The 12,873-nt window shown below is 33.8% G+C and overlaps 1 protein-coding gene across 10 annotated transcripts in view; it reads right to left on the reverse strand.

Annotated features, from left to right (window-relative positions):
• The window catches only part of LOC106458730 (extended synaptotagmin-2-like), a 70,563-nt gene extending 59,329 nt beyond the window's left edge, over positions 1 to 11,234 (reverse strand). For 6 of the 10 annotated variants that reach the window (XM_022385030.1, XM_022385037.1, XM_022385031.1 and 3 more), the window contains exons 1-2: positions 10,330 to 11,150; positions 997 to 1,038 (exon numbers count right to left, since the gene is read on the reverse strand). In XM_022385030.1, coding sequence (XP_022240738.1) covers positions 997 to 1,038; positions 10,330 to 10,560 — 273 coding nt within the window. In that variant the 5' untranslated portion in view covers positions 10,561 to 11,150. The other 4 variants (XM_022385032.1, XM_022385035.1, XM_022385029.1 and 1 more) reach the window with 4 other exon arrangements.
• Between the last annotated feature and the right edge of the window lie 1,639 nt (positions 11,235 to 12,873).

A 12,873-nucleotide genomic window follows, 5' to 3' on the forward strand; every position in this document is an offset into this window, starting at 1 on the left:
GATTTAAAAATTACTTCAGTAAAACAATTTTTTTAAGACAATTTCCCAAGATGATTTCATTTTGTTCTTTTCTGTTCAGTTGCTCACAGAGTTAGACAAAATGGAAGCAAAAGTACATAATATCAAAATGAAATAACTTATTATACATTTCACAGTAGAGTAATAACATTATAATCATTTTCTGTTTTTCATTCAAAAATATCATTGAGACAACAATTGTTAAAATAGAAGGTAAGCCTTATTGGGGTAAAACTATCCAGTACGGACATGTAATTGGTATCTGTCAACATATTGTGAACATTCATGTATATAGTCCTTGAGTTGGCTCTGCATATTATTCACTCTTTTGCTAGTTAATGTTAATGAGGAGAACATGGCAGACCCATAAGTACAGAAAAACAGGCATGACCAATTTGAGTTTATGAGTTGTTCACCCAAATATATTTTTGTTCATTTTCAAATACTGATAAGATAGTGTTATATTAGTGTACAAAATTATAGGTTGTAATTTTATCCAAATCTAATCACAATGCCAAGCTTCAAATGCCTACAAGGTTGCTGTAATAAGCTGCATGCAATTATGTATCTATTGCCATTTCAGCATGGTGACCACTATATGTCTGAAATTCTTAAAATTTAAAACGATTAATTAATAACATATTATGAAAACTGGTCTTTCAAGGTTAAATTTGCAGTTTGTTTAACGGAAAACAATCAAATAAATTATGAAGATATAAGGAAAACTGTGTGCCATGTTATGTGCTTTTAAAGTTCCACTGGTCACAGATTTAACTATATTTTTTTTACTAGGACTAAAATAGAATTCACCCAACAATTAAAAATGACATAAATTCTATTCTAATTAACACAGAGCCACAATTCAAAAAAAAATTTTTGTGTTTTATAAATTCATTATTGGCTTTGAGATTTTATACACTTATAAATTTTTGTATAACAACATTATAACAAATCAATAATGGCTTAACTTTTACTTACTGTATTTAACCATTCCACTTGCTCCATGTCTGGAAAGAAAACCTGTGAAAGAAAACTAAACATTAATGTAAAATATTGTTGTTTAGCCATACAGTTTTTTATTATTATTGACAATTATTAATTCAATAAGTTAGATTATACAAAACAAAAACATGTAGTGTCCAACTTGTGTACAAATTATCATGAAAAATAAATACTTTTATTGTTAATCTAACATAAATTGCAGTTTTTGTTGTTGGTGTTTTTGTTTTTAATTTTTTTATCTCCATATATTTTGTATGTAAAGAAAGGTGTTTTCATTGTGCAAAAAGTTGTTTTATTTTTGTTAGGTCAACAAAGGTTTTAAAAATAGCTATCTATTTACTTTCAACTTCCCTATTTAACTGATCTTCAAAACACCATTTGATATAGCTAAGTGCTGCCAACAAAGCTAACTTTAATGAAAAACTGATAAAATGTTTATACATACATATAACTAGCTTTAGTCTTTCAAATTAAAAGTGGTATGTTTTAATACAAGTTAAATTTATGCATGCTTATATGGTGTTTCAACCCTTACTACTTCCTTTACCAAAAACTTTCTTTTTTACATTTATGAAACTTTTAGTGTGATTTTAAATCACATGACTTACCAACTTAATAATTTGTTGAAAAATAAAAAATGTCAATATTCTGTTTCTGAATTCTACACAACAATTTGCTAAATTAAAATTTTTCTTACATGTAAAAAATATGAAACATTAACATTTCTACACTAATACAGATCTAATCTAATGACGTAAACATACCAAACTATGCTTTTCTTGATTATCTCACTATCAGAATCTGAACAATAAGTAATGAAATGACATAATCTCGGGGAACTCTTCTTCAGTATTAAACAATCTTTATAAATTATACTCTCTATTATGACCTCTGGCTGAATATGAAACTAATACATTTATCAAGAAAGGTTTTTGATCACAATAGTTTATTATTCAACTTGAGAATATTTATTAAAAATCCTGGATCAACCTAATGGTTTGTACCAAATAAAACTGTATGAAACAGTCCAAAGCTGTTACACAACTTTGTCTTTCTTTGATTCACAAATTATTCTTAACTGTTTCCACAATATTATTTTTGCTCAAGTTTGGTTAATGTTTTCACCCATGCTGAAGCTTCTGAGGATCTGTAATTAGCTCAATATTAAGGGTCAAACTAGGAATTAATTGTTTTTTTCATTTGCAGAATGTTATGATATTTATCTGGTCATTTTAAACTGTGCAAAATGACTAATAATGTTTTTTCACCATGGTATCTCCACAGTGAGTATTAATAAATAACTTCTGAAATAGCATTCTACTCTTTGTGATACTGTACAACATATTGTTGATCTTAACCAAAGACAGTATACTATCTACTCACTTGAGACAGATTAATTTTAGTTTTTTGTAAATATACTTTGGGTGGTATCAGTAGCCTTTTTGAAATAATAATGTATTCATTATAGGTTTGTTTACCACAAAATTCTCTTCATAATGATAACAGAGGAGATTTGAACTGTAATTTCAGTTTTCTAACAAATAAAAATGTAAAAAACAGTGCAACAAATAAGTTCATTGGTTTCAATTTTATAGCTAATAAGTTTATAGTTTATACATGAAGTCTGTAGAAATGATAAACCTTGATCTCCAGTCTCTTAATTGCACAACTGGTTAACTGGTCTAACACTGTGTTGCTACATCATTTTATTATTCCATCTGAAGAAGAATGAAATACTATTGTCTGTATTTTATTTCTATTAATTTATACAACAAACAAGAGTGACTTAAAGCTTCTCTTTTGACCAAAAGAAAGATTTATGGGCTCTTCATGTCTTGAGAAAAATTCACTGAGCAATTTCTGTGTCAGTGTTTCAACTTCTTATTTTTGATACACAATACACCTTTGATCACTTAATTATATAGCCAATTACTACAATGATGTTTTATTTCTATCACTTAAGTCAGTTTGTTAGTGAACCAGAGACATCAGTAGTTACTCTCTCAAGTACTACTTTAATATTATGCTGTTTTAACTGACCATGTTGTTTATTCCAAATTTACTTCATTTCACATTCCAGATTGCAGGTTTGGTAATCTTCAATAACAAAGTTTGGCAACAGACAACAAAATACAAACTTTCATGTATATACTCCATAAATTGGTTGATCCCATGATACTCAGTTTTGTAAGTTTGGAGATTAAAAAAAAATTTTACAGTTTGCAATATTTTGAATAGTAATATCTGCAACTGTTCTTTTTTAGCCTCTTATATCATCCCAATATTTATTCAAAATGTTAGATAGGAAAAACAAATACGGTTTCTGTCTTTTAGAGGTTCAGCTAAAAAGTACATCTCCTTAAACAGTTTTGTAAGTTGAAACTGGGAATTCTTGAATCCAGAACTAAATGATGTAGCATTTTATGTTTAGCTTGAATACTGTAGTAATGGAAGCCATAGGATACCTAGAACCTGATTACCTCTGCAGTTAGCAAACCCTTCTAGCAAAGTTGCACTGCCACTTCAATCCAGTACAGCAATAAACCATTTACAGGGCCAAATTTAAGATTTGTAAACAAGATGCCCATAAAAGCTTAGCTGTGTATGCCAATGACCTGCAACATTTGAACTGCACTTAACCTTGAGACATGGCAAAGAACACCTATGCTAGTTCTGAGTCCTTCAGGTTTTCTTTCTGGAGTTCCTGAAGTCTTACATGTGTTATCTAACCACTACTGCTTGGATTGCCATTACTATGGTGATGCTGCTTAGGAGATTCAGTGAATGAACAGGACCTTAGCATACAGTGAGACAATCTGTTGTCATTTCCATGTTGTGAGCCCCGACAATGTCGTATAACAAAGTAATACTCTTTGGATGTTGGAATCAAACGTGTTATCACCATTTCTGAATTTTTAAAGTTCATAAGCTATTTCACCAGACCAACCAAATGGGTGAACTTTCTACCAAAGAGGTATTGTCAGTAGTGTTTGTTGAAGACTATATCTGTGAGCAGTTCTATATTCTTCATGCAGTATCTGTGTTCAGGAGCCAAAAGCATATGCTATAACATGTTAAACTCCATCCTGCAACTGTGATAACACTGCCCCGATTCCACTATCATTAGCTTCAGTATTTAACAAGGACTTACAATCCTGTCATGGATATGCTAACACTGCAAGTGAATAAACTAAAGCATGCTAAAGGGATGGGAATGCTTGCTCATACTCCTTGGTCCATCTAAAATTTGTATTAGCTTTAGTGACAGAACATAACAGTGTGGGAATGTTGGAGAAGTTAGCCATAAAATGTTGGTAATACAACATAAAACCAAGGAAATTGTAAACTCCATCTTTACACAAAAATATGACAGAGAAATTCCACCAGTGTGCACATGGTCACATACTTCTTTGGTTTCAGTTTCAAGCCTGCCTTTCTTATCTACTGAAGTACCATGCAAAGATTCTCAGTAACAGATGCAGCAAATACCAAGACATTGTTAAGCTCCATTAGCTCTAATGTGATGGTTGCATTAGACAGGATGAACAGTAAAATGTGAAGCTTACATAAACCATCTCTAGTGCTGAAAGCAGTTTTGGATCTGCTTTCATCCTCCAGTTTGACTTGCCAGTATATGGATGCCAAGTCTAAAGTGTTGAACCATGAAGCACTTTTCAATGCATCTAGACATCCATTTGGCTACTGCAGTTAAAAAGTATGTCAACACAAGTTACTGAATTCACTCATCATATGTCCACACAAAACCTAGCAATACTCCTGAAAATCATTACTGGAGACAATCACATATTCTCTAGAGGCTGTATGATTATGACCTTTAATATCCACTATATTTCAATGCTGTCTACATTCCTACTGCTCCATGAAAACCTGCAAAACAACTGTTTAATTGTATGTGTGTTCCCTGTATCTGTGTGATGGCAACTTACTTTTATTCAGCCCAATTGGCCATCTGACTAATGCTTCCTGCTTTTAGGACAGAAAACTGTGTTTGTCAAGAATTGGCTCTATCACCATGTTACATGGTGCCAATCTACTAGACCTCATCCATAGTGAACCATAGAAAACCACTTGTGTACATGGAGGTACTGGGACTCCTTCTGCAGCATGCACTCATGCAGTCCACTGTTTTTGGACTTGTTATGGTCAGCATTAAATTACTTTCCTATGGAAACACAGTTACTTGTTGCACAGGCAAAACTGATTGATAATTTTAAGCAGAATACCCACCATAAGAATATCAATACCAGAACCAAGATCAGAGATAGCAACCATTTTTCTGTGGTTGACATTACCTAGATGTAGCCAGAAATATGCCTCCAGTCATATCTAATCTATCACCATTCCCTAAAAAAATGTCACTGTTAACTGGCCATATTGGGGCTTTACTCAGAGTGCCTCATATATGGTGAGATAAACCAGAACTATCTCTCTCACTCCTGTATCTTCATTTCCACTAAACCTTTCAATACAAGCCCATTTCTATTCCAGACTGAGAAAATATAGCATTAAATATATATAAAACAATAATGTCACTCATTTCAGGATGTAAGTGTTACCCTTGTGATTGATGGTCACTCTCACTACAAATTAAGGGAGTTTGTATCCTCAAGGCTTCACCTGCCCTATCAGTGAAAATATTACTGTCTATTTCTACAAATAATGCTGCACTTTACAGGAATCTTTCCCAGAAGAAAGTTATGTGACACTCTATTTGAATAACCAAATTCAGTAGGTAACTAGAGCAAGAGGAACTTAGTGGCTATCGTGACTGAAATTTTATATTAAAACTAAATACAATGTGTTTCTGGAAATTTTCAAATACTTTATATTAAATAAGGTAGTAGGAAACACATAATATGCCTGCATACCACTAAACAGAAGGAAGCCTTATGCTTCTGTGAAGTGTAAAATGAGATTTAATTTCAATATATAGCTTTTAAAAGATTCCTAGATGAGTCTTATTGTGGATGAAAATTATTTGCCTCAATTTTATTGTAGTAGTTTTACAGTTAAAAGTGAACATGAGATTCCTAACTTGTCCAATTTGTTTACAAGTAGGAAAATATATCCTACTTTTGTTGATTTTTTTTTTCAATGAGAATCTTTAAAAACAAACAAAGCTTCTGATCCTGATGAGAGTTATCCCAGTAGGGAGTTGATGGAGCTTTAATGAATATATCTTGAAAACCACTGATGAAAAAAAATTCTTTAGTATCCAAAAGATTGTTAGTTAGCAGTTAAGTAAATATTCAGAAAACTACAAGCCTACCAAGAGAGATTTACAGAAATTCCTCAAAACAAGGCAATTCACAATTAAATATAAACATGATTTAAAAAAGGGGGTTTGTTACTTCAGTAACTTGTTTTTAAATAAGAATTCTGCTTTATTTGATCAGAGTACCTTTTTTTTTCACCAATTCTCCACCTACAGGTTCCTTATTTTAAGGGGCATCCTTGTTTATTGATTCACAATCTGTAGACCTGTAGATCCATATACCATATGTACAATTTGTGTAACACATGTATGATTCATTTAACATCTCTCTCATATCACAGTATTCATATTTTCCCTTTAACAAAGTAGTTCAGTCATACTGAAATTAATAGAGAAGGAAATGCTTTCTTGGTTTCAGGTTTCAAGCCTGCTTTATTTATCTATTGGAATAAAGTTTTCAGGTTCTCAGCCACAAACACCAATACATCATAAAAAAAAAGACCAGGTATCTCTCCCATTGCAGCCCCTTCAGTGTAAGCTTCCTTAGCCTCTCAAATGGTGGGCACCTTACACAGGTTGAATGGCATGTTGTAAATTGTGTAAAAACCATCACTCATGCTAAAAGCAGTCATAGGTCTGCTCTCACTGCTTGACTTGACAGAATCTGGATGTCAGATCTAAAGTGTTGAACCAATAGGAACCTTTTAATACTCATTTGTTCATGGTAAAGAAAAGGCTTCAATGCAAGTTATCATGTTCAACTCTCCAAAATTAACACAGAACCTTAGCATATTTTTCCTTTTCCTGACAATCACTACTGGAAACATCAAAGCATTCTCTGAAGGTTGTATGACTCTAATCTTAAACATCTGCTAGAGTTCAGTGCTAAAAACGTCCCTTGTGCTCCAAAGATGCTGGCACATAGTTTTTCTTATCTATGTCATGATAAATCACCATTGTTTCACTCAATAAACCACTTGGTCTCATAAATACATTGCCACATTCAACCTGAAAATCAATAAGTTGTTTTAGCTCAGATAAGTTCTATGCATCTGCTTTATACATAACAGAAACAACCCTAACATTACTGCTAACATCAGTTACCTCCACTTCACTTACCATACCTATAACCATTCAGGCTTAGAGCTGGATAACTGGCAGCCACTGATTATAAAACAACTCAAGGACTTCATTCCTTATCTGACAAATGACTGTCCAAGCTAATGATGCCTGCTTTTTGAACAGTAAACAGTTCATTCCATGCATAGCTTATATAGTCACATTATGTGGTACTGATACACTAGAATCCACCCATAGCAAACCATGGAACAGCATTTGCATATATGGAGTTATTGTTATTCCCTTCACTACATACACTCTTACAGTCTATTGTTCCTGGACTTGATGAGGCTGAAATCAGATAAGTTTCCAGTGCAACATCAACTCACCTGTTGTACAAGGAAAACTGACAGATAATTTCTGCAGTACATCCATCATAAGGATGTCAAGACCAAATCTGAGGCTAGATACAACTACTATCATTCTATGAGTGACATTTCTTTGAGTGACCTGGAGATCTACCTCTCCTCTAATTTTTACTATAGCTATTTAGCAGAACATCAAGTCAGTATCCACAAGTTAGAGAGCTTGATAATTATGAAATTTACCAGTGTTCTAGCTGCTCCTGTATCAACCAGGAACTTATCTCTTGTCCTTGTACTCCTCTCACAGCTATATACCAAATTCCACCCTGCCCTGAGAGAGATAGGCTGACCACTAAAATCTTTGGTGCCACAGTACACAGCAATCCTTCAAGCCAGTATTCAAACCCAACTAAGGCTCTGACAGTTTTCTGAAGTATTTGTTACAGCACCCACTGCTTGCTCCTGGTTGTCTTGGCCCTGCCAAACTGTTGGAAAGTACCAATAACCCTCCCTACTTTTCAGCTTGACAAATTATAGACATGAAACTGTTGGTTGGTTGGATATCTGCTAATCCTTCAGCTGGTACTGATAGCCTGCCACCTTTGTTACTTGGCAAGGTACAGGCAATTCATCCACCAGTCCACAAAGTGGATGCTTTGTTCCTCTGATCATAGGTGATATCTAGATGGTGGCATCATCAGTACTGCCTGTGGCATCTGGCTCATGGGTACATATCATCTACTTGGCCAGCAAAGGTAATTGCTGTCACTTAATTGTTTCTACACAATGTACAGAGTTGCAGAAATATCCTCATGAGCAAAGTTTGTATTATCTGCTAGAGAACAGGAAAAAAACCAAAGACAACTAGAATGAAACAATTTCAATGGTTTTCTGGATCATGGGTTTATGCCAAAAATGCACAAACAGACTAGATGATTTCCATATTAATAAAAACAGGTAGAAAACATATAATATGCCTGAATATCATACAGTTTAGTTAGACCTTACTTGGATTATTGTATTCAGTTTTTGATTATTTTAGAAAGGATGAAGTGCAGAGGCAAGTCTAGGGTAGTAAAACTGTGCAATTGCATGGGGCCCTGAGTGGGTCCAGTGGTGTTTAAGTGTCATTATAATTATTTGGTGTTACTTACTATTGTATTATCTATAACTAGTTATTTTGTCAACTAGTTTTATATTATCTATTATGAACTTACCTTTTCACATTGTACAGAAACAGATCTGACACCAGATTAATTAGGTTATATTTAGTAAGGTTGTTTAGTTAAGTGTAGGGCCCCAAACTGAGCATTTGCACAGTCCTCCAAAGGTAAACCCCACCCTTAATGTTGAGCTGTTAAGAAAGAATTCAAAGAAAATCTCACATAAATAACCCCACATTTATAGTTTTTGTAAAGGAAAAGGTTGAAAATTTTGACATATTTTTTTATGAAGAGTAGAAGGGCATAAGGCAACATGGATTGGGGTCTATAATGTTATACCACTGTTCGATCGCTAAGGTTATTTTGAATTATTTGGTGAAAATAATATGAAATCCAGTCCATGTAACAGTAACAAATTAATCTATATCACCATTCAACAACTTCTCAATAAATACTAACTCGTAATTATAAACAATGCACCCTCATTTGATATTAGTCAAAGTTACTAATACTAGAATCTTGACATCATCATTCAAAGACCTGGTATGGTGTGGTGGTTAGGGCACTTGACTCGCAATCTGAGGGTTAAGAGTTCAAATCTCGTCCTCGATCACGCTCGCCCTTTCAGCCTTGGGGGCATCATAATATGATAGTCAATTCAACTGTTCTGGTAAAAAATAGTAGTCCAAGTGTTTGCAGTGGGTGGTGTTGACTAGCTGCTTTCCCTATAGTCAATCACTTCAAAATTAGGAATGGCTAATACAGATAGCTCTCCAGTAGCTTAGCATGAAGTTAAAAAACAAACAAATATTCTCACCCTGAACGTTCTAGATATTATAGGACTACTTTTATGAACTCACTTAATCTTAACATCATGCACCCACTAACTAACACCTAGTTTAAAACATTAAAAATCTAATTTACAACAATAAGATTGTTAAAGGTTTGGATTTTATAAATGTATATGACATGTTCGTAAAAAAAAAAAAAACTCTGCAAACAGGAAGATCAGAGGACAGAAAGAAGTTTGAGATGTGAAAAATTCAAACAGAACTCCAATTAAGACAGAGTTAATTTTCTAATATAATGGTCAATCCATGTAACGGTTCTCCTTCTGATGTGGTAGAAGTTGCAATACCGAAGAAGTTTAATAAAAGACTAAATGTGCGAGTATATATTTCTAGAGATTAGGCCTGGATACAAGGAAAAGAGTTTCTATATGCGGTTTGATCTGGATCTAGTGACAGAAAAAAATGGAATATTCTAGACAGACTAAATGACCTCTTGTTAATTCTTGGAAATGAAATAGATTAACTCTAATTTTAGGGTTATGTTTGAAATATCAATCACAGGTAATTTTTTTTAGCATAAAGTCATCTTTAAAGCCTAATGCACAAAATAAGTTATAATCGTTGTAAGTATTTCTTCAGTGAAATTCTTGTATTGACAATTTAAAATGCTAATATTATTCTACAGCAAGTCTCACCCAAGGTGGTAAATCTTCTAGTCTTGCTAAAATTGCTCCTTTTTCATCAGTTACTGCATCTTGATTGAAGGACACACGAATATCTTTATCACGCAATTTTTTTTTATGAACTAGCCATAGAAAAACAATTACTAAAATCCACGATGGACTAAAACCAAACATTCCTAATACATATGCTCCACTTAGTATTGTAGCACCTTTGAAAAAACGCCCAAACAGAGAAAAAAACATGTTTGGGGCAGATTATCTTAGTGGCATTGCCTCACTAATATTTTCTCTTTGCATTTAGCTTGAATTTTCTCATTAGTGGTCAAATTCTACCAAAAAATAACTTTTTTAACCTTCTTTAATTTTAAAATTAAATATAAAATTTGATACAAAAATCATATAAATAGTTAAAGTCATAAAATGAAAAAAAAAGTTCCCTTAAAGCCATTAAATTTAGGAGGAAAAAAGATCATCTATAGTTTAAAACCAATTTTACGCTATAATTAACGTCGGGCCTAAAAGTTTGGTTAAACCTAGTTGTTCACACAGAACACCGTTTCGACTCTTGTTTGAGACCTCTAATTAATAATCATGGCAAGGTCTGTAAGCAAAATCATAACGTCTATGGGCAGTAAAATTAAGCCAAATTACAACTAACAAGTACAATTATCATCACGTGTCATATCACTATCAACTAAAAGGTTAAATTCTTAACCATGTTTGTGACATTGTAAAAAATGCACACGATGTGTCAGATTTTACCCTGTTCTATAACTTATGTCCATGACATAAATATCATGCCTAAGTATCGCGACCAAATACGAGCTTCTATTTCACACAACTTACAGTATGCTAAACGCCGAACACGAAACTGTCGTTGCCATGGTTTCTAAAACTTGTTGACGAGTGACTTAGTATGCACGGTACATAGCAGATAACGCATCTCGTTTGAGAATTTACAATTTGCAATTCTGCTATAGTGATATTAAAATAAAGGAGATAAAAACGTTACAAAAGATCTAATTCATGGTGACAAATTTATAAAAACAAAGTAAGATACATTAAAAAGGTTTATATATATATGTAAACTGAGTAACTGAATGATTACAAGCTATTTTTCTGTAAGAAAGCACAGCTCCTTACGAATTAGTGAATGGGAATTTTCTGTGCACCAGAGAAAGAAAACCAGACAGAACAGAGCGAAATATATAGAAAGAATTAATATATTAACCATGATACATTTCTGTAAATAAATTTTTTCTGAAGTTCTAATTGATAATATGCTAAAACCAGCTAAGATCAGATGCTTATTCAATCCCAGATGTTGCTTTTTCTTATAGGATTCAGTCATGAAAGTTATGTAGCCACAATTTCATGCGATAGTTAAAATTGTGTGCTACATTACCTTGGCTGTGTTTTCAAACCCTTAGCTTTCACATTCAGCTGTACAAACTGGTGATGCACTAGGTATCATATATACTAGCATCAGACGTCATAGCTTTGTGGTAATGAAGTGGAAATCATACACTGTATGGTGAATATTATTTGATAGTTATTAAAGCAAGGATCACCACTTCCTTTCAGTCGTCAGATGCTCAACTAAATGATCGTCCTAGCTCTCGTTCCGAATTCAATCCTAGCCATATTGGTTGGGAGGTCAGTGTTAGTGGTTCTGTGGAATGTTGGAGTTGAATAATACCTCCAAATTGAGCATTGCCTAACCTGACTCATCCTGAACAGCCAGATATGTACTCTCAATTACTCCATCCTCATCCTCAGGGTACTTTCATCATCGTCCAACTTGACTATCTTTCTTCTGAAGTTTGGTCAAATCAGTTTATCAGGGGCTCATTAGTCATGCATAGACTCAACTGATCGACATGTATGACCATTTGATTATCGTATCTCTTATGTCAAAGGACAAACTTATCAGAACACAAGATGAGACCCAGTCCAGCCAGAGTCAAGGGGCTTTTGTGTTTCTGGCACATACCAAAGTCACTCCCAATCTCCACTTTGGTAAATCCATTTCTTCACCATTTTTTTCGTACGTATGACGGTCTTTCCTAATTGTTGACGTACAAACCCACGTGAATCAACTAACACAAACCTTAATCACTCCCCATATTCATGTAAACACTGTGGGATGTTTGCTTCAGGTGGAGAGTCATATACCTCATCTACAAGAAGCAAAACTTTTCAATCAAACATTAATACATTTGTTGTCGAGCAGCCTGTCGATCTTTGTTGAGTTGCATGATACACCATCATGATGGAGAATGTGCTCATCTCAGTCAGATTGATATAGGCTAACAAACTTGGCAAACGTGTGCTCAGTCTCTATTATTCTTTCCACTAACCCATTAGGGGGAGAATAAGGAGAAGTTCGCCACACTCAATACTACACAACCATGAGAACAGTTGGCTGTTGAAGTTTGTTCCCTCTCCAAATATATCTCTTCAGGTGTTTCTAAGAAAGACTATCCAGTACTCTGCCAGTATAACTACAACAGATTTGGCATATATATGTATCGACTAGCGAATAAACCTTGGCTC

Source organism: Limulus polyphemus, unplaced genomic scaffold, assembly GCF_000517525.1.
Source record: "Limulus polyphemus unplaced genomic scaffold, Limulus_polyphemus-2.1.2 Scaffold506, whole genome shotgun sequence".
Taxonomy (NCBI): Eukaryota; Metazoa; Arthropoda; class Merostomata; order Xiphosura; family Limulidae; genus Limulus; species Limulus polyphemus.